This window comes from Siniperca chuatsi, linkage group LG2 (assembly GCF_020085105.1).
Source record: "Siniperca chuatsi isolate FFG_IHB_CAS linkage group LG2, ASM2008510v1, whole genome shotgun sequence".
Lineage (NCBI taxonomy): Eukaryota > Metazoa > Chordata > Actinopteri > Centrarchiformes > Sinipercidae > Siniperca > Siniperca chuatsi.
In genome coordinates this window covers 25,216,173-25,236,267 of record NC_058043.1, presented here as the reverse complement: position 1 = coordinate 25,236,267, position 20,095 = coordinate 25,216,173, and the positions used below count along the sequence as shown (strand labels likewise).

Sequence of the window (20,095 nt, the reverse complement as noted above, 5' to 3'; positions counted from 1 at the left end):
GGGAGAAGAAACGAATCTCATATCGACAGAGAGAGGAGGTTGATATTGAAAATCATCTGGAATTTTGCCTGGCACGATATTGGAAATCTTTATTCTAATTGCATGAATGAATTGAATGCGCTGTTCTGATACATCCTCTCTGCCACCAAGGGAATTGTATAAATGAAGCATCACAGATTTGTTTGTGTGTTTACTCCATGTGTGTATGTTTGTCTGCCCGTAAGTCATTTTCACATAGCCTTGTGCTGTTGTTGATTACTTGTTTACTCAAGCAAAAACTCTGTTCACAATGTTAACATATCATATAAATGAAACTCTGACTAGATCTTCCACCCACATATTACAGCATATCAAACTGCCATAAAAGGAACATTTTTCAAAATATCAGTTACCATATGAAGGAATGGGAGACAGCGTATCAGTATAGAAAAACATTTTTATTTCTCATAAGGCTGTCCTGTAATGTACTTATATCTACTGGGGATAACTGTATGTTTCTCCATTGTGACTAATACTTTCTCACTGTTATTTTGAATAAATCATTTCTCTCTGGTGTGCGAGAGGGAGATCTACACAAGAAACACAGTCAAGCAGTCGCCCATGACCACTCTCCACAACAAAAATAGACACTAACTGTCCGATTATGGTCCCAGTTTTTCTGCTGCTGTTCCATGTCCCTACTGTATCTGAGTGGAAAGCTCAGGGGTTGTTGTTAGTCCTGCTTTATTTTGTGAGGCAGTTCTATACAGTGTTTTCCTCATCTTTACAGAAACTACAAGCATTTTCTGGCTTAACCAAGGACATTGCTGAATGACGAAAGTGACCAATACTTATTTTTATGACTCTGTTAAGCAGTCCTATACACACCATATTGGGACATCAGCCTCTGGATAAGTATGAACTGTACTTATATTCAGTGGCTGATCAATATTCCACCGTGGGGCTTGAGCTCCTAATAGAGTCCTAAATATATTTTTCAGCTTCTTGGATCTGTCATGTTATATGTCTTGTATTTCTATATGTATATATACACAAATTATCTTACATAACAAAGAAAAGAAGTGCTCATGAATTTACATGCCCTCGAATAAAAGTCAAAATGTCCATCATGAAGGATGAAGGTGAGGCCATGAGGACTGACCCTAAAGCCTCTCAAAGATTCTTCATTAACTCATTATAGGGTGCTAGTGGTCTTTGTCACTAAAAAAATCCAGTGTTTTTCAACCAAATCTCCTCCGGGTAGTCACAACAAGGCCGTCCTGTTGGGGTAGTGGGTCAAATACAAATGCCTTCCACACAGAAATAACATATCAAGGTCTTTCCCTCCTTGTGCCTTCAGTTCTGTGTTCATGTTCAGGTCCATGTAAGCTCCTCAACTGGTTTACCTTCAGGCGGGGCGAGTATCTATCAAATAATGTTTTAACAACCTCTAAATAACCCCTTCTTAGCTGTTTCAGTTTTTGAGGGGGGAGAGAGTGAGGGAAACAGAGAGAGAGAGTAGGTCGGAAACTGGCCACAGCTGTGTGGAAGAGGAGAGTCACCAACATGGGGCTCATTGATCAAACAGAGGATTAGTCTGGTTTCAAATCCTTGGCACCACGTGAGCAAAGCTGTTTTATCTGGGTGGATATTCTTTCTGTGGTCCCAGGTAATCCAGTCAGTAGCCGTGGATGTAATAGTTTTAGTCCGTTCGGTGGGAAGAGAAAGGGTGGATGAGGGGAAGAGCCTGGCACGCAGCCCTGCAATGGGAGCTCTCTGTTAGGTCCTGGGATGAATCTGCAACACAGAGGAGGAAAAGGAGAGGAGAGAAAACACATATACACTTAGATAGAACAAAGGCATACAAGTGTGCGAGGATTAGACCCAGAGGAATTGCTCCATCTGCGTGTTTCAAAATCAAGGGGAGTCTTTTGAACTGTGGAGACTTTGTACAGCCCTTTCTCACTTCCTGGTTCCTGCTGCTACCAAAAACAGACAGCTCATACGAGTGGAAACAGCGCTGAAAATGGAGGTGTGTTCGGCATTTATAGGTATACCGGGATATATCAGGAAAGCTCTTTGTGCAAGAAAAAAAACCCTGGTGTGTTTCCATGCTGTGTATGTCTGCTTCACAAATTGACTCTGGCATATTTTTGACTCCATCCCAGATGGTTTTAGCCACATCCCCTCCACCCTCAGCTTGCCGGCCCCCCCTCGTTTGCACCTTCATACCAAGCCAGCCAATCACAGCTGAGGATTTTCCTCCAACCCGATAAAATGACTTTGGCATTGCTAAATGAGATCAGGGCACCCGCTGTGGAGTCTGAGCTGTCTCTCCGTGACTCTGATTCAGGGACTCTTATTCAGCCTCAGTTGCAGACCTGGACACATTTCAATGGTACATTGTGCAACCTTAAGACTGCTATTGAATGTCCTGTTTTCAGCATCCTGCTCAACCTGAAGCTCAATAAAAACTGTGTGCGTGATGTCTACAACAGTAAAAGCAGTCGAGTTCCTTGCCCTCTTATGACCGTCTATGCAGCAAAAAACATGTACATTTTTTCCAGAATATTTCTTTACCTCACTTTCATCACATTTTCCAGTTATTTTACTGCTTTAAGATTGTAAAGTGAATAAATCTGAAGTCCCCTGCACACTGTGGGGCCAATTAGAAATCCCATAATCCTGTTCAGCTAAGAAATACAGCCATGACATTTCCAGCAGGCTTGGCAGGTGGTAGCCAGGTGCGTGGATTTGATTTGGGAGGGTGCTGCTTGGGACTCTGAGCTGTAGCAGAGTCTCAGAGCTCCAATATGTTGGACATGCTAGCAAGAGAGCCAAATGATTTTACTAACCATTTTCTGTGGGTAGAATTGTGTGCACCTGCATTCACCTACCGTATTGTGTGTTATTTGTATATTTTACTTATGCTTCAGAGAACAATCAGAGAAGCCGGAGACTCTCAGGCATTATAATCAAGGTTTAATTTAGCATCAACATTGAGTAGACATTGTCAGAAAACATTGCCAGAAAACTGATGTTTTGTATTGTTGGTAGACAGTGTTTGATTTGACAAAAGTCTTTGATAAACTGCAAAAAGTCGTATTATTTTGTAAGTAATATACTGTAGTTCATTTCGGAGTCATACACCTGTTTCTTTGGAAAAGTCTGCCATTGGGGTGAAACTGTTTCACCAGTTTTGAATGAAAATCAACTTACTTCAAGAATTTTCTAGAATCAAGTGTCAAGTGCAGCTCTGCCTTTTCTCCATCATCTGGGTATGTTTTCAGTCCTGTTAGCGTGTTTGTTAGTTACCAGGGCTCTTAGTATCTCAAAAATTTGTTAAAATATTTGATGTCTTTGTAAAGGAGTTAAGACATAGGTCAAGGAACAGGTATTCTTTTTAGGTGCAGACCTGAGTCCAGGTGCAGGAACATGAACCTCTGCACTTCTGGGACCAATCTGGGACATGTGCCCTCTGATTGTCCATTATCATTTGAATTTCGATGCAGCTCCAGATCGAGATCCCGATGCAGATTTTCAAGAGTGTCTAAATATTTCCTGTCACTAAAATAACAAATTTACAGGATGCACAGCCTTTGCAAAGGAATGTGTGAGTACTTCCTAGGTCTACCTTGTTTGAGGATACTGATGCTAGAGAGTTCCTGAAACAAGGGAAGGATCACTGGAAAAAAATGGAACCCCATTGACAGATTCTTTTTAAAGAAAGTTAATTTTTTAAGACCAAATGACATGTTAAGACAGATGTCAAATAAGCTGTCTCACAGCCCCATGTTAAGGAAACACTTAGCAGTACTGACATATTCTCCTTTGCCGACTACATCATGCCTATTTAGGTAGCTCCACCGTAGCCGTTTCTCTGTGTGCTCTAAATAGCTTCTAAGTCTCAGATTTAACATGTTGATTTCTCCTTCGGGTTTTGTCACGGTGCCTTTCTCTGTACAGATTTGGTCCCTTTCCCCCAAGATCCTTAAACAAAGTAATCCTCTTGTCTCATCTGTCCAGCATTTGCATCTGTATCATCTACTGTACAATGACATATCAAAATGTTGGAGCAGAGAATGACATCTGCCAGAACAAGAGCAGTAACAGGTTACACATTATGGCTCACTCTCTATCTCAGGCACAATCCACCAGAGGTTTGTTAGTGGGAGAAGAGCGGTTGTATGCAAATGCTGTCATTTCAACCCACATGCATGTGTGTGTGACTAAAAGTGTCCTATGTTCTTTTTTGTCCTCTGTCTTTTCAAATGAACAGTGCAGCAGGTAGCAGCGGATTGCTCAAGGATTTCCTACCTATCCCATCTTTGCTGGCAACTAAGTCGTCTGCATTCTAATTTGCTGGTCGCATTAAATTGCAATTTACTCAGACTTCAGTTAGTAAAAGGAGCCAAGGACAATTGCCTTAGCAAAAGAATTTAGTGCAAACACAGCCTACCCTTTCCCCCTTTCTCATTTAGTGCTGAACAAATCAATCATGCCAGGTGAGAAACCTCTTCAAACAGCACTAAAGAGCACCCTCTAAAAACAGAAGACTCCAGACAACAAAATACATCAAGATCCATTTAATGTGACATTGACAATGAAAAAAGCAAAGAAAACGGGTATAAATTAATCAGTAGCACTTGCAATGAACTCCTCCACCCTAAACCTGTACAAAAATGTCATAAAGAAGACAATCTGGCCATTCTTGGCAGCTTAGACTGCATCTGTCAGCTTATAACCTCATACTTTTCAAAAAAGTATTTTATTATTTATCTCAACCCCCACACTGTTTACCATTTGTGTATAGTTTTGTGTTCGTCTTCATGATGACATTATACAGGACTGAAGGAGGAGGAGAAGTGTTGTCAAACACAGAGGTGGAACAGATGATTTCTCTGTGAAGTTGAACTGTATGTGGTATGGCTGCTTGGAGTTCATTTTGATCACCTGCAGAGTGCGGCCTCCTGATTTGACAAATTAGATGGTGATGCATCTGCTGGCAGGTCACTTTTGCTCTGAAACTGTCTCACAGATGGGCTACATCCTGTCACAGTGTTATTTTGCTAAAAAAAAAAGTGCCCTCCGCTCCTTTTAATAAGGGACATGTGGGTCTCTGAACAGCAAGTAAATCATGTTGAACTAGTGGTACACACTCTGTAAAGTGTGAAAGATGTTGGGGTGTCCACTTGAGTTCAATGCTTAGCACTCACTATTCTGAACAATTACATAACCCATAGTGGAAATGCAGTGGCCTTATACAGTTTAAACAACTACTGTACATGAGTGGTTATGTTTCAGTGTGAAATTACTAAAAAATGCATTAAAATTCTTTGAATGCCTGATGAGGGTTGTATTACGTATGTATGACATTCCTGCCTTGATACTGATGACAAATTCATATTCAGTCTAGCACACTAACAGTGAGGTTAGGCTATCAAATGAACGTAATTCTTTTCACTATCATCAAAAGCAGGGGAGAAGAACGAGTGGGAGAGAAGACGGTTTCATTACAACCTCTCTCATTCTGCCTGTCTCTGTTAAGGTGTATAATTGTTTGGAGGGAGCAGAAATGGATTGATCTATTTAGCGAGTGGAGCGGGTAATGCAGATCTATGGTGGGCGAGTGTTTTGGAAGGTGCTCCCCAGCCTCGCTCTCACTGTGACTTCCACAAACAAAAGGGCCTGCCTTGTCTGCTGCTACAGAACAGGCAATGAAGGGCTCCCTCTCTGAAAGACATAAAGAAAGAAAAGAAGAAACATGGGTGTCAGGCACTGGCTTTGCTTGGCTTCTTACTTTTCATGCCAATTTTTTATGAAAGATGGTGATGTCTGTGTGCGGGTGAACAACATGTGTGTGTGCCTGCCTCATTGTGCTTCACTGACACTTTTCAGAGCAAAATGAAAATCTGCAGGTAAAATAAAATGGCTGAGATTTCAAAAAACAAAAAAAACAAAAAACAAAAAAACAATGCTGTGTTGTGGGCTTGCTGGCTTGTGACTGAACAAATACAAATGAGGCAATTTGGCCTGAGAGGCAGGTGAATGAGGAATGTTGATTAAAAAGGAGAGCAGAGTGCAGGATAAAAGGCCTTTCATGTAGCCTGTGGGCTATGCTGTGTGCAGATAGCTGCTTCAGCGAGACCCTCAGAGGGGGATCAGGATACCAAGTGGCCTCTGATAAGAAGCCACACAACGGAGAGGGAAAAAGGCCTGCCCGGGGGTCTCATGCACACATGTGAGCGTACACGCACAAACAGACATATTAAAGACATCAAACATGTGCGTTCATACACAACTAGGAGCACACACAGAGAGGAGCAAGTAGCATGTCACAGATTAGTGACTAATGGGATTGGCAGACTGGTGCAAGGCACTGTAATCAAACCCACACAGTGGCTGATAGCAAAAACAGGACATGGAACAAAGAGCAATGAAAGGAAGAGGGACTGATTCTGCCATTACACAGTGTTCAGAGACAGCAGGGTTCTGCTAAGGGGTGGACTTGTCTCTTTGTGTGTGTTTCTACAGTACTCCATGAGTGTGCCGCTGCAGTAGGTCTATATGCATGTTTACCCATCTATGTACCATTTGATATGTTTTAGTGATACATGTGCCACTGTTTATATGAGAATGCAGCAATTTACTTTTTATTTATGCGTGCACTGTCTGTGCTGGGTGATAAATATTTACAGTGCGTTCAGTATTTGTGCCACGCCTGCCTAATCATGCACAGCATGTAAACACACACTTGATTATTTCGAGTATTTGGGTTAATGAGAAGTCACTGAACATGAGTTGGTCCCACTCCTACCGCCCGACACTCAAGTGCATTACAGTGATGTGAGAGAGACGGGAAAACAAAAACAAAGAACAGCTTGAGAAAAAGACTAACCTTTACAGAAGCAAGAATGCAGCTCAATTTCTGTTGACGCATCCTCTGCATTTTGCTTCCGGAAGCTAAAAAGGGGAGTATGGCTGGGTGTTCTGCAAAGAGAGGGTCAAGAAAAAAGGACACGTGTGTATTGGGTAGAAAAGCAGCTTCAGGCCTGACCTTTTGGCCCTCTTCTCTTAAGGTTTTGATAATATTAGACCAAAGCCATTTTACTCATACATATGTATTAATGTTCTTTCTCCATTTGTGTGCAGACATGTACAATCTTGATTAATGTATCTCAAGAGAATAAAGAAAATGAATTGTCCCAAGTTATGTAAAGACAATCATGATTTCAAGTTTACTTAATTCAAATTGTGCAAAGGACTGAACTGAGAATTAGAGATGCATTCTTTAGAGTGAATCAAATACTACACCTTACCTTGACAGGATGGCAAGACCCCATTCGGTCAACTTCTTTCTGAAAATGTTGGGCCTGTGGTGGCTGTGAAGGGGCCCAGTGAAAGCTTTATGTCTATCTGCTGGCATAAAAATCTGCAGAACAACCTTGGGAAGCTCTGCGTGGTCTAACCTTCACTGGCTGTTCCCTGTTTCCTCCCTACCATCACATTAGTCTCTGCTTCTATTCAAAGTCATTGTCACCAAGCACTAAGAGAAGACGGGGTTTGCTGATCGCGAGCGGGGGTTTGTGGGGGGCTGTCAATTAAATGAATACAAATCGGGTGATCAAGCTGTCACAGAGTGCTGGACTACTGGCTTTGAGGACTTAACTCCCTTCATTATTTTTGCATGCCGCATTCGGAGTCAGTTTACAGAGCTGAAAGGCAGTGGAGAAGCAGAGTGGCTGTTAACTTTATCTCTGAGAGGAGTGTGGCCTGAGGCAGAGCCCACCTGTTTGTTTACTGCCTGCTTTATGTTTGTTCTTTACTACTATGGGCTTGGTTGCTTACACGAACAGAATCCACCTTGTTATACAAAGGGCACAGATGTGCTGTGCTTTCTGAGTATTCTCTATACAGTGTGATTTGTGCACATCCTTTTGACCTGCGGGTTTGACACTGTGCATCTTTGATTTTTAAATGACAGAAGATCAATTAAAAAACGAAGCCGGCAGTTGGAAGAGAAGCTTTGTTAAAGCATTTAATCCAAGTATTCAAACACAGTTTCTTGTTATATGTGTACAAATGTGTGTATGCCTGGGTTAAATGTGCATATACAGTACATATACAACAGGCATATGCTTCATGTGTTGTACATGAACGTGTGCATTGTGAGTGTAGGTCTGTACATGCAGGTAGATGCATTTGTGCTTAAGTGTGTGTGAATATGTTTGAGGTCTCACTCTTGTGGTCTTGATTTTGTTCCCAGAGGAGCACATCCATCCAGAGTTGTCAGGCAGAGTCTTACACTCTTCTCCCTCCAGACATGGTTCCATCTCACACCACCATTTCCCGATTACAATGGACGCTGGGGAAGGTGAGCACAGATACGAAACAAAGCAGATTAGTTTAGAGAAATGTGTACACACACATTCATGTATGTATGCACATACCATAGATGCCAATACAAATACTGATAATACTGACAAAAGAAAAAATAGAAGAATGTAATGAAAAGTAGCTAATTCAGTAGATTTAAGTTAAGATAACCTTAAATTAGTTTAAAAGTAACCAGAGTTTAAAATATGGACGGAATCATCATAAAAAGTTGAACACATCAAGAAACCTCCCACGCAAACATATTTTGTGTACATATTCTACACAGGCACACTTGTATATGTACACACATACGCAAGCACCCACACATTATATTATAAGCAACTCCAGAGGAACACCCAGCCGAGTCTCTAGATGAATGTTTTTCCTCCTCTTTGGCCTTAGAGCAATTGTATCGTTGCTGCATGGGTACTTTTGCTGTTGACAGTAATGTCTTATACCAACAGAAATTAATCATTATTTTGTTTTGATATAGCTACATTGCATGTAGGGGAGCAATCTCATTTTTAATCAAAACTAATTGCTTCTCATTAACATCGACTGAATTCCTCCAGCTATCTGACAAAAACAAATATGTTCTCATCTCATCAAGATCTCCCTCCCTCCTTTCCTCATCGTCAACACATGTCTCTGGGTGTGCAGCATGTGTGTGTGTGTGCAACACACAACAATCTGAACATATGTTTTAGGTGTTAGATGATACCAAAAAACACCTTTCATGATATGCGAAAGAAGAAATCTTATATAGATCCTGTACAAGTGAAATCTTCTTAATTGACTTACCACAGTCAGTATGTTGTAATGTATAATGTATGTGAGATGAACATCTGTATCTCTTGTAACACACTGTCATAGTTATACACATATATATGTTATAGTTTTCTAGAGTTTTTATCTTTTTGTTAAATCCAGATGTCTTGCAGTGGAAACCTCTCTTTGAATTAAATCATAGCGCACAAATCTAAACCATTCTTTCAAAGTCAAGTTCTGATTCATTTATTAACCATGATGTGTGAAGAACTTCTTTGTTTTTCACAGTACTCCGTAGGGGTGGGACGATACAGGTACCTCACGATTCAATTCTGTGGCAATATGTGGTCCACGATATGATAATATCACGATTCGCGATATCTACGATATTGAATATATTGGAAAAAATTTCATCAACGATATATCACGATATATGTGACTGAAAAGAAAAAGAAGGAATAAGGAAATAAGGAAATTTTATGCATTTATTAATGCCAACATTTCCAACATTGTGCAAAGAAATATGCATTTGCATAACTCACTGCCTCCTGGTCTTAAATGTAAACACTGTACATCTAGACAGATAAAAGTGCATGAACATTACAAAACAACATGAACATTAACATGTGTAAACCATAATACTGAAACGTACTGAGCGCACCCTCCCACTTTGGCTCTGGTATCTGCATTGAATGCAGGGATGACTTTGTCTGTAAAGTGCCGACGACTCGGTATCTCGTATCTCGGTTCCAGTGTTGTCAACATTCTGCAAAATCCATCATTCTCGACCACGCTGTAAGGGCGAAGGTCCTTGCAAATAAATTCGGCGATGGACTTAGTGATACTCTGTGCCCTCGGCGACCCAAAGGGAGCTTTGCTTTGAACGCAGTAGTGATTGTCGGCTGACTTGGTTTACCCTCATTATCACCTGAGAGTAGTTCACCGTGATAGCGAACGAGGTGCATTTGCAGATTCGTAGTGTTGCAGTTATATTTTATCTTTGCAAAGCAGTTCTTGCAGATTGCATAGTTTTTATCCAGTGCCTTTCCGTCGACTGTCTCGTAAAACCGAAGTGTCTCCACACTTTAGAGTGGAAACTAGCGGGTGGGTCTTTGATTAGTTTTTTATTGTTTTCCGCCATTCTTCTCGCTTCTCTTTTTTCTGCAATTCTCTGTTGTTTAGTTAACTTGTGTTCTTCACCGGCCGCTGTTTGTGCCACTTTACCCCTATTTCGAACAGCGCCCCCGCAAACAGAATGGTAGATATTGGGTAGTGACAGTGACAATGACAACGGGTAAATTAATCATTTTGTGTTGTAATAAAATATCGATATTGGGCGTTAGTGTATCGATTATTTATTGCGACAGAGAGCACAACAATATATTGCAATATCGATTTTTTTTCCCACCCCTAGTACTCCGTATGATGTTTTTGACAGCAAATGTGAAAAGTTCTAACCAGTTTTTCAGATGATAAGTCATCTTTTCCTCGACCAGAATTTTTTCAGCATGTAGTATGTTGTCATAAAATTTGCAGTTTAAATCTCAGAAGACCATCTTTCCTTTTATCACGTTGACATAAAGAGGATGTGAAGGGCAAATGACTGGGTGAATGCAATGAGTTAAACCAGTATCATTTCATTTTCCAAACCCATATTTGGAACCATTTGGAAAAATATTTTTTCCCCTCCAGCCTGTGTTGCCAAGGTTACAGGCCAACCACCAATCAATTGTGAGTATGAGCAACATGCCATCTCCGACTGATGAAAGAGGACGGTTAAAGTGCAGTCCCTCATAGCAGAGAGCGTGCTACGGTTCTGTGTGAACGGGTACACACACAGACACACACACACACAAATATATACCAGAAAAAGACTGGTCATAGAGTAACACCCCACTGCTGTTCAGTGAACTTGCTGCATTTCCTGACTTCCTCCTTCGCTTTTCCCTCCATGAGCCCTGAGGATACTCAACACCAGAATGAGAGCATCCACTAATGGGTTGTGAACCCACCCTTCGGCTCCCCCTATGGCTGTTTACCTTATCCACTAATTACCACATGTTGGTCCATCATCCACTGTGCTGCCTCTATCTTGCTGTTTCTCCCTCAATCTTAATCCATGGGCTAAATATGCATTTCACATCATTAATCATGTTTACATTCAGCTGTGTTTTAGGTGCAACACCACAACTATGCACGAAGTCCTCGTTAAGTGGCAAATTATGACTAGGTGTGAGGAGATGCGTTTAATCAGTTCTACTGAGTGATGGTGATGTGGTGCGACACAGCCACTCTGTTTGGTACCTTCTTCTCGCTATAGACCTAGGGGGAATGGAGAAGTTGTTTTTCATTATACCACCAACCGAGGAGGATTTATATTCAACAATGGGAATACAGAATCCACTTGAAATTGAAAATGGTGAAATAATACCTGCAAAGCAAAAATCAATTCCTTCAAATGGAACCAGAGAGAAAGCAGGAAAAGAGAGAAAAAGGATGCAAAAACAAAGCAGGAGATTAAAACGCTGCCTCACGCGAGCTGCTAAAACACAAGAGCTGCTTTGTATGAAAGTTGAAAGGTATTTACTGTACTTCACAGCGCTGAATTCACTTTATCCTCTGTGCCCTGAAATGTGTGCACATGGAGCATAAATAAACATAAGAAAAACACATTTTTGAGTGGAGGGGTACTTTACACATCACCACATGTGACATCAATAAAGTTGCCTAATACCAACATTTTAAAAGTTGTGGATGCTTATTGCTGCTCTGCATGCCTGCCTGTGTCAAAAAATGGTTATAATCAATATTGCTTGACTGTGTTTTGTTGCTTCGTGTTGCTTGCATAGCTACATGTACCGAAAAGTGGATATTGTTGTTGCATTATTGTACTAATGTTTTGCTGTTTCCTGTTGCTTTGCATGGTTTGTGCACTCTTGAGAATGCTTATTTTGTTGCTGTTGCTGTCTTGTTGTCTGTAAGTTGTAACCATCACCTCATTAGTTTCAAAACATCTGGCTAACACTGGCACATTTACAGAAATCTTGATTAATGTGTGTTGTCCCTAAATAAATCAATGAAATGAGGCTGTGCTTATGTAGCCTTCATAACTCTTTAGCTTGAAAATAAAATATCCAACCAGAGAGAGCGCTTCCTCCTTATTGTCTGCATACTATGCCCATAAGATCAAAGTTGGATTACTAGAGTTTTGAAAAATTGCACTGTGTTATCCGGAAATTGCAAACTAGAGTAGGGCTCCAGGTCTGTGTTCAAAAAGAAAAAAAAAAGTTTTACAATTATTTCACAGCACAGACCAGATGATGTGGATAATCCACCATCTTAAAAAAATGCACCCTAATTAATATCTTGACAGCTTCCCATCTTGTACTAAAAGGAGAGTAAAACTTTAATGAGCAGTGACTATGAAATACATCTTATAAATATTCATGTTCAAATGTGATCTTTGCCCTAAATATCTATTTTAGTCAGTCTATGAGGAAAACAGCAGGTCCCTCTAAGAAAACTTGACAACACACTGTTAATGACATGTCTGGTCTGATGGCCACGAGGATAAAAAACAGATAGTCGAGCCTAATGTGAACACACACACTTCATGTCTGTGGCTGTACACAGGCCAGGACATCTGGCTCTGACCTTGACCACTGGAGAAGAGCCATCTCTGGGCCGGGATCCATGCATCACTCTCTGGTGACCACTGACCTCCAACAGTCGTTTTACTTTAACTACTCCCAGTACAACCGTCAGCAGAGAGGGTACAACCTTTGTTCCAACATCAGCAAACTTTACTGCTCCTCTGTGTCTGCTGGGGAGTGCAAAAGGAGGGGGAACTGACAACTGACCACTGTCCCAACTACCCCGTTTGGGCTAACTATTAATTTTCAGATCCATCTGTTTACAAGATGAAAGCCTTCAATGTGATTTAAAGCACCAACACCAATCAACATAATCCTCTCATGTTACCATAAAGTTGCTGCTGTATACTGTCAAAGATGACAGATGGGTTTAGAATAATCAGCAAACAAGGACTGAAAGAGTGGTTGATTCAAGATGTTAGCCATGTAGCAGGCTGGAGAGTTTAGCCTTGATGGACAAACAACCGAAAGTGGGACTTGAATTGATTGAAAAACATGAAGCGATGGACCTTTTACAAGTGTATCTGTCAGATCACTGGTGAGCAGGCTCTGTGATGGATTGAACTCACTGACACGTCCCTGCCAGGTAGCAGAATGTTTGAACACCTTGACGGATGAGGAAGAGAATTGATTTCTGTCTGTGTCAAAATGTGAATACGTGTCTCTGGGCTCAATGAATAGTTAATGTTTTTTAACTTGGAGCGGCCTGCACAGCACTCTGTGGACTTAAATGAATCAAAGCATAACGATGGCTTCCAAAGATGTCAGCCATAGTGTCTGTTTTTTGGTGAGTCACTTAAATCAGTCGCCTTCAGTCAAGATCTGGGGCAGAAAGCAATTAGACTTTAAATTCTTATGCTATTTTTTGGTGTTAAATTTACAGTGTAGGGTGCAGGATCGATGATTCCCACAAAATGATGGTAAACAACCAGCTTCAGCTCTTTTCTTTCACTGTCATACATCTCTACTACCAGAAAGTCCTTTGTCTCTTCCCCTTTACCTGATCAGTTTATGTCAGGGCTCTGCAAGTGCCCTTATTACTCGGTTATTAACCAAACAGCCAATCAATCAGTCATTCATCCACATAACCATGCAAGTAAGCAAAAAGAGTTACAGTGAACTGTTTGATTAAAAAAAATACATTTCCATCTTAATGAGACAGAGGTATGAGTTCAAGCATTGTGCAACAGCAGTAAGGTATTCAAAGGGTCACAGGAGCATGAAGCAAACGAAGCAAGTATATAATTACAGCAGGACTGAGACCTGGACCCAGTCATTATTCTGCATTAATCTTTGCCCCTCTCAGAAAAGAGAGAGCTAAGGTTTGATTAGCTATTCAGAAAATATCGTTTGGCTTTCTAATCACACAGATTTTCTGAAATTCACCCGCAGACTTGAAGAATAATTCCTGTGTTTTCATTTGATTACTTTCAGAATGGTTTTAGAATTTAAATTAATTATTAGAAATGCCACAGAAAGGGTTTGCATGACCTCAGATTCATTCAGGTAATACTGGAATGTATAGTTACACTTACACACAGCAACATTTATCAGGGATAATGCAAAATACTGGCAGTCATGAGGAAAAGTACTACAACAATAAATACATACATGGTATTTGCTATTAAACTATACAGTATCTTAATGTTTCGTTTGATGTTATGATTCCCTTTTGTGTGTGTCTGTGAGTAGGTGTGTATGTGTGTGCCTATTAATGAATGAACAATGTGTAGTTATTTCCTTTCCTTTAGCAATTTATAAAAATGCATCTCCCACACAGCTGACACAGATCTGCCTTGTGTTTCTTTACTTCTCTCTCAGCACATCTGCAGACTTGTTACTCCAGTAGTGAGAGCAGGGAGGAAATATGATTGTTGTAGAGAGGGAGAGGGAGAGAAAAAGCAAAACTAAGGAGACCTTTCAACCTTTCCAGTTGAGGGTCAGATCCTCTCCTGGCAGGTTAAAGGTTGAGAGTCTAATCACATCGTCAATGCTGTGAGAGCTCACTGGGATGTGACAAAGATGGAGGAGAAAACCTGCTTCACAATCATTATCTTCAACTTCTCCTAAGACAAAAACATCTTTCTGACCCAGGAGGATTTCACTGTCAGTCTCTCCTTATGTCTACCTGTGTGTTTATACAGTATGATGTGCTCTTTCTCTCCTCAGGCAGTATCTGCAGCAGGTTTGCGTCTTGCTAACAACATACAGTAGCAGGGGGGGCTATGGAACAATATGAGAGCTAAACTGCGGTTTTTATAATAGGAGGATGTTCGCTTGGCTGTTCTTGGGTGTCATCAGTTTGGACTTTGCTATCTATGCAAGCAAGTAGAATAATGAATAAACTCTTGCAGGTCAGATATGTTTTTATGTACAAAACGCATGTAAGAACAAGGTTTGCTGCCAATAAGGAAGTGTTTTGTTTGATAAACTATATTCCTGCTGATAACAATGGTGGCCCTCCTTGTAATGAGACAAGCATGTTTTAAAGATTGTGACAAACTGTGCATCTTACTATAGCATGCTGATGATATTCTGATTGCAACTGTTTGACCAGTAATGTATGTGGAAGAACTGCAGCACTTCTTGTCCCTCCCCTCAAGTAGCGTCCATGTGTGTTTCCCCCCTGGATGTATCTCAAATGTACCATGACAACCTGTCATGCTCAGCTATACGCGCCTGCAGCCAAACAGAAGGGTTCATTCCCCATCAGTGATCAGCAGCGAGTGGGCATCTGTGTGCATCTCTTGTTGAAAGAGTTTACTGCTACAGCAGCTATATGACAACACAAAGTGGTAGCACATGTGCATATTAGGGCATCTACATGCGTGTGTTGAGTAAATGAGTGTATATGTATGTGTGTCTGTGTGTGTGTATCTGTGTGTGTGTGCGTGTGTGTGTGTGTGTGCGCGTGCGCGCGAATGTATATGTCCATACTGTGGCTAGAGGCTTACATGTCTCATACACTGGGATAAAGGCAGTGGTGCAGTGATGAGCGCCTAATCTGAGTGCATGTGATTGGCCCAGCGAGGCTGGAGAGATATGAGCGTTTGACTTGTTAAAAGGGATGTTCTTCACTAAGAGCCTTGTTGGCCTTGACATAACTGGGACATAGTTCTCCTTGTCAAAGCTAATAATCAATTCCCACTACGGGGTTAATCAGACAGCAGACCCCCACTGAGCATGACACCTCCCAATGCAAGCTGTCGTCACAACCCCATATATTAATAACAACCCAAACAATTACCAATAGCAACTGAAATAATCCCATGTGGCTCGTATTCATGAGGTAGTAAACACTCGACAATGGGACAGATCTTCACTGTGTGCTTTGATGTTGGAGTTTGATGCTAATGACTGATAATACAGCATGTCAGGGAGACTGCCTGTTTCTGCAAAGTTAAAGGAGTGTTCATTCCTCCAGGCTCTGTATGTGTGTCCAAACCAAATGACCTCTGAAGATATACTTTTGATTTGTTCTATAAGAGCACTGGCTATTCTGTGTATTTTTTTGTGAGAACATAACCTGTGTATGGTACAGTGGCGACAGGTGCCCCCCAGGGGGTGGCGAGATGAGCTGGGCTGCGGCATCGTTCCTCATCTGGACGGAACATTAATAACGCCGGGACCTGGGGAGAAAGCTCCATCTGGGCCAGGCCGGTGCGCTGCTGAGGGGACAGACCACTGACTCCACAAGTCTATAATCCCTCACATTGTGCAACGGCAGCCTGCGGGGCCCAGTTGACAAACACTTTCAGGTATAGTGTTCCTAGATAATCTAAACCCTTGAACAAAGTGCCCCCCTCGTGTGTCCATTTATTTCCACACTTACCAAAAAAATGCTTTAATTAAATGGCGTCTTTGCAATGTGTGACACTTCTGACTATAAATGAGCACTTATGAATAATCACACAATTATTTAGCCTGCCTTTCAGCCCTTATCCCGTGGTGGTTTCAGTGTTAAATAAATAACAAACAGCCTAATTCACTTTCAAGCAGATGAAAATTATCCAAGAGTGTAGGGAAAGGACCCCCAACTAAAGGAAATAAAATTAAGAGGTCAGGTAATCCTAACTCTTTCAATGTGGTGTAGTGGAGCTCAATACTGTAGCTTGCTGCTCAGTGACTTGTCATTTCCATTTTTACTACCACTCCCTCTATACGTGCTTGTTAATCAATACACCAACAGCAAGGACTCTGAAGCATAGAGGCATGAAGTGTTAACAACATCTCCTCCTTCTCCACCTTCATTCCTCAGTCCATATAATGAAATTTTTGATTTGTATATCTTTGTCCAACTTCTACTGGCAACTTCTTTGGATTTCCTTACCTCCCCTTTTATTATTACATGGTTTTCATCTTTAGGACTGAGGTTTACTTTTTAGTTGTGGGCAAGAAAATGTCTCAGTCTGATGTTAAGGTTTTCAGGCATTTTATTAGGTCTGTTGTCCCTTGTCTGTTTGGTACTGCAGAGGAGACAGTGTCTGGTTGTGTGTCTCTCTGTACAAGGACACCACAGTCTGCTGAAAAAGCTGCATCTCACGGTCAGCGCTCTGTAAATGTTTCATTCAGGTGATGCCTCCAACCACAGGGCAAACACATCGGTTTCTTGAACAAAATGTCTCAAGGACTAAATATTCAGGTGTACGGCGAAAAGTTTTATAGGGTTTTGGGTAATTTTTTATCAAACCGAGAGAAAGTTCTTTTGTGTTGTCCTTGGCTGATATCTAATTCATGTTCTAGGATCTTTTTGAGTGTCAGCTGTGGCTAACCAACCCTGTGAAGCCCACTGAGCGAGCCTGTCTGGCCCTTCATGTAACATCCCTTATAATGAAGATATTTTGGTGTCATTTCTTTGCGAGAGGGCAGTCAGAGAGATGACTTTGATCTCTGCTGAAGGTGGGGGTGATATAATTTTGAGACTGAAGAGCAATAAATGAGCTCCGTGGAGTGATGGGGGCATCGCAGTTCTGTCTCAGTAGACTTGTGACTTCCTGTCGGATTTTTTTCCCATGGAGCAGCCTCTGCGTGATTGTTTTTCTCAGCTGAGGTAATTCAGGTGCACTAGCCTGGAGCTTCCCTGACTTGTGTTTATTAGTTATTCATTTCCATCAGCCTGAGCTGCCTTAGGCAATGTGATCTGCAACGTGCTCCCTGCTCAGGTGTTCAACAGCCCAACTGGATCATCCTTTATCTCCCATGATGCCCAGCAGCATTGCACTACTGAGTTCTTAATGGTTGAATGTATTTTTATTATAGGAAAATCACAGACAGACAGCAGAGAAAGTTAAATTGGAATATGCTGTACTGTCTGAGGTGTTTATTAAAGCATGTGAAGAATAAGTATTTTCGAAATAAGTCATTCAAACCTGATGATAATCTCACCTTGGAACCTGTTTCTGAAATGTAACGTTAGTCTATATCGCACATGTAGACAGCTCTAGTTAGACAGAATGAGCCAATGAGAAATCGCTTATGTAATTATTCAATAATGCATGTATAGTCAAAGTAATAATATAATTATCAGTAGAAATATGCAGTGACCTTCTTCTCAGGTTTCTTTCCTAGTCTCATGTAAAAGTTTAGGATTTCTCGCAACATTTTCAGAATTATATCCTGATTTATTGTAATTTAAATGCAAATTACAAAATTATTATTCAGATGATCTTTCATTGCAATATAATTTTGTTAACAAAATGAAACTTCATGACAGTGTCCTATTTATTGTTAATTTGACATGAATATTATTTTCTATACCAGAAATATGCAAAGTGTTCTTATGAGGAAACTTAAGCACTGTAGAACTACTGACTACTGGAAAAACCAACTCTATTGGCAGAAAAGAACGTCAATATTGGATGATTCCGCAAAACCCTGGATAAACCTTGGATTAAACTACAGTTCTCTTTTTACATCCAATGCCAATGTCTTTAAAATTCTTGCTTTCAGTAATATGGCAATAACAAACACATGGCAATTACGTTATGGTTAAGGTTACAGAAAGATTGTAGTTATGGCAGCTAAAATGTGTTTAAGATTTGGCAACAAAAACACTTAGGAAAAGATCATGATTATAGTTAATAAAAACGTAAATGCTGATTGCAGATCTGTGACAAGAGGCAAACTCCGGCCTCCTGCATGAAAGTCAAACACGCTACAAACCCATCAACCACGCAGGCCTCAATACTGTTACTTTCTGCCTGAATGTTGGCATGTTGGATGTAATTTGTACATAATTCCTAGGGATACTGGGCTGGGTACAACATTTTTCAAAAAGACAAGGACTTTTTCCCTACAAGATCCTTCAGTAATAAGTAGTCAGCAGCAGCACAATGTTAAAAACATAAGACTTCCTCACCATCCACACAGGAGGGTTTGTTGCGTGTCGTCCCGGCCACTTTCCCCGGTAAACAGGAGCACTTGACTGTCTGAGAACGCTCCTCAATACGATTCTTGTTACAGCATCGGTGGGCGGCAATCACCTCACACGTACCTCCCTCTGCAGACAGATAGACAGACACAAAGGTACAGTACAGGAAACATGTCACTGAAAATTAACTGAAGCAACCACATAGAAAGGTCCTGTAACGTTTTATTAACTGACTATACATGTGTTTTTATCAACATCAAAAATCCAAATAAGCAACAATAATGTTAATGAAAGATAGGCTTAGGGAAACTCGGCTATCTCACATCATATCATTTGAGGCACGCTGCAGTACAATCATTGGGCACTTACACTGTAAGTATGTGTAACAAATTGGCCCTTGAGGCATCTCAATTATGTCCTCTAATTGCCTCTCACTCAGTGCTGGCTGTCCTCACTCCATACCAATCAGCCCATGATGAAGATCACATCATCCACTCGCTATGTATTAATGTGCCTGCCTTTGCATCCTTGATATCTTCCATATGTTGTCAATATGATTAAAAAGGGATGAATCTGCTGTGTGATCTTCTCCAGTGTAGACCTGGTAGTCATAGGCTTCAGTCATAGACTTAGATGGCTGACACCTTTGAGTCCCATGACTGAGCCAACACAGTCTTAGGCTATACGACACTAAAGCATTAACTCCAAAGCATAGGTGACATCAGTCAGAGCAAATGCTATACAATAGGTCCCAGTTTGACAAAGGAGGATGTCAAAAGAATTCAGTGAAAAGAGAAGGCGATATGCGCCAATGGCGGTAGTGGGTCAAAATAACAATAGGGAGGATTGCCCAGGGGAGGGAGAGGGGGTGATGGAGCTGAGGGACATCCTGAAATGAGTGAGACAGGCAGAGAGAGAGAGAGCTAGAGGACAAGGTGTGTCTGGCTGC

The 20,095-nt window shown here is 41.1% G+C and overlaps 1 protein-coding gene across 5 annotated transcripts in view; it reads right to left on the bottom strand.

Annotated features, from left to right (window-relative positions):
- Nucleotides 1-416: 416 nt before the first annotated feature.
- Nucleotides 417-20,095, bottom strand: part of LOC122864792 (chemokine-like protein TAFA-1) — a 109,380-nt gene continuing 89,701 nt past the window's right edge. Inside the window, exons 3-6 of one of the 5 annotated variants that reach the window (XR_006375299.1) lie at nucleotides 19,135-19,275; nucleotides 8,220-8,344; nucleotides 6,878-6,969; nucleotides 417-1,776 (exon numbers count right to left, since the gene is read on the bottom strand). Coding sequence is in view for 1 of the 5 variants with exons in the window: in XM_044172467.1 (XP_044028402.1) it covers nucleotides 1,759-1,776; nucleotides 8,220-8,344; nucleotides 19,135-19,275 (284 nt within the window). In the remaining 4 variants the exon portion in view is untranslated. Of the gene's footprint in view, nucleotides 1,777-4,550; nucleotides 5,713-6,877; nucleotides 8,345-19,134; nucleotides 19,276-20,095 lie in introns of those variants that run through there. The other 4 variants (XR_006375300.1, XR_006375297.1, XM_044172467.1 and 1 more) reach the window with 4 other exon arrangements.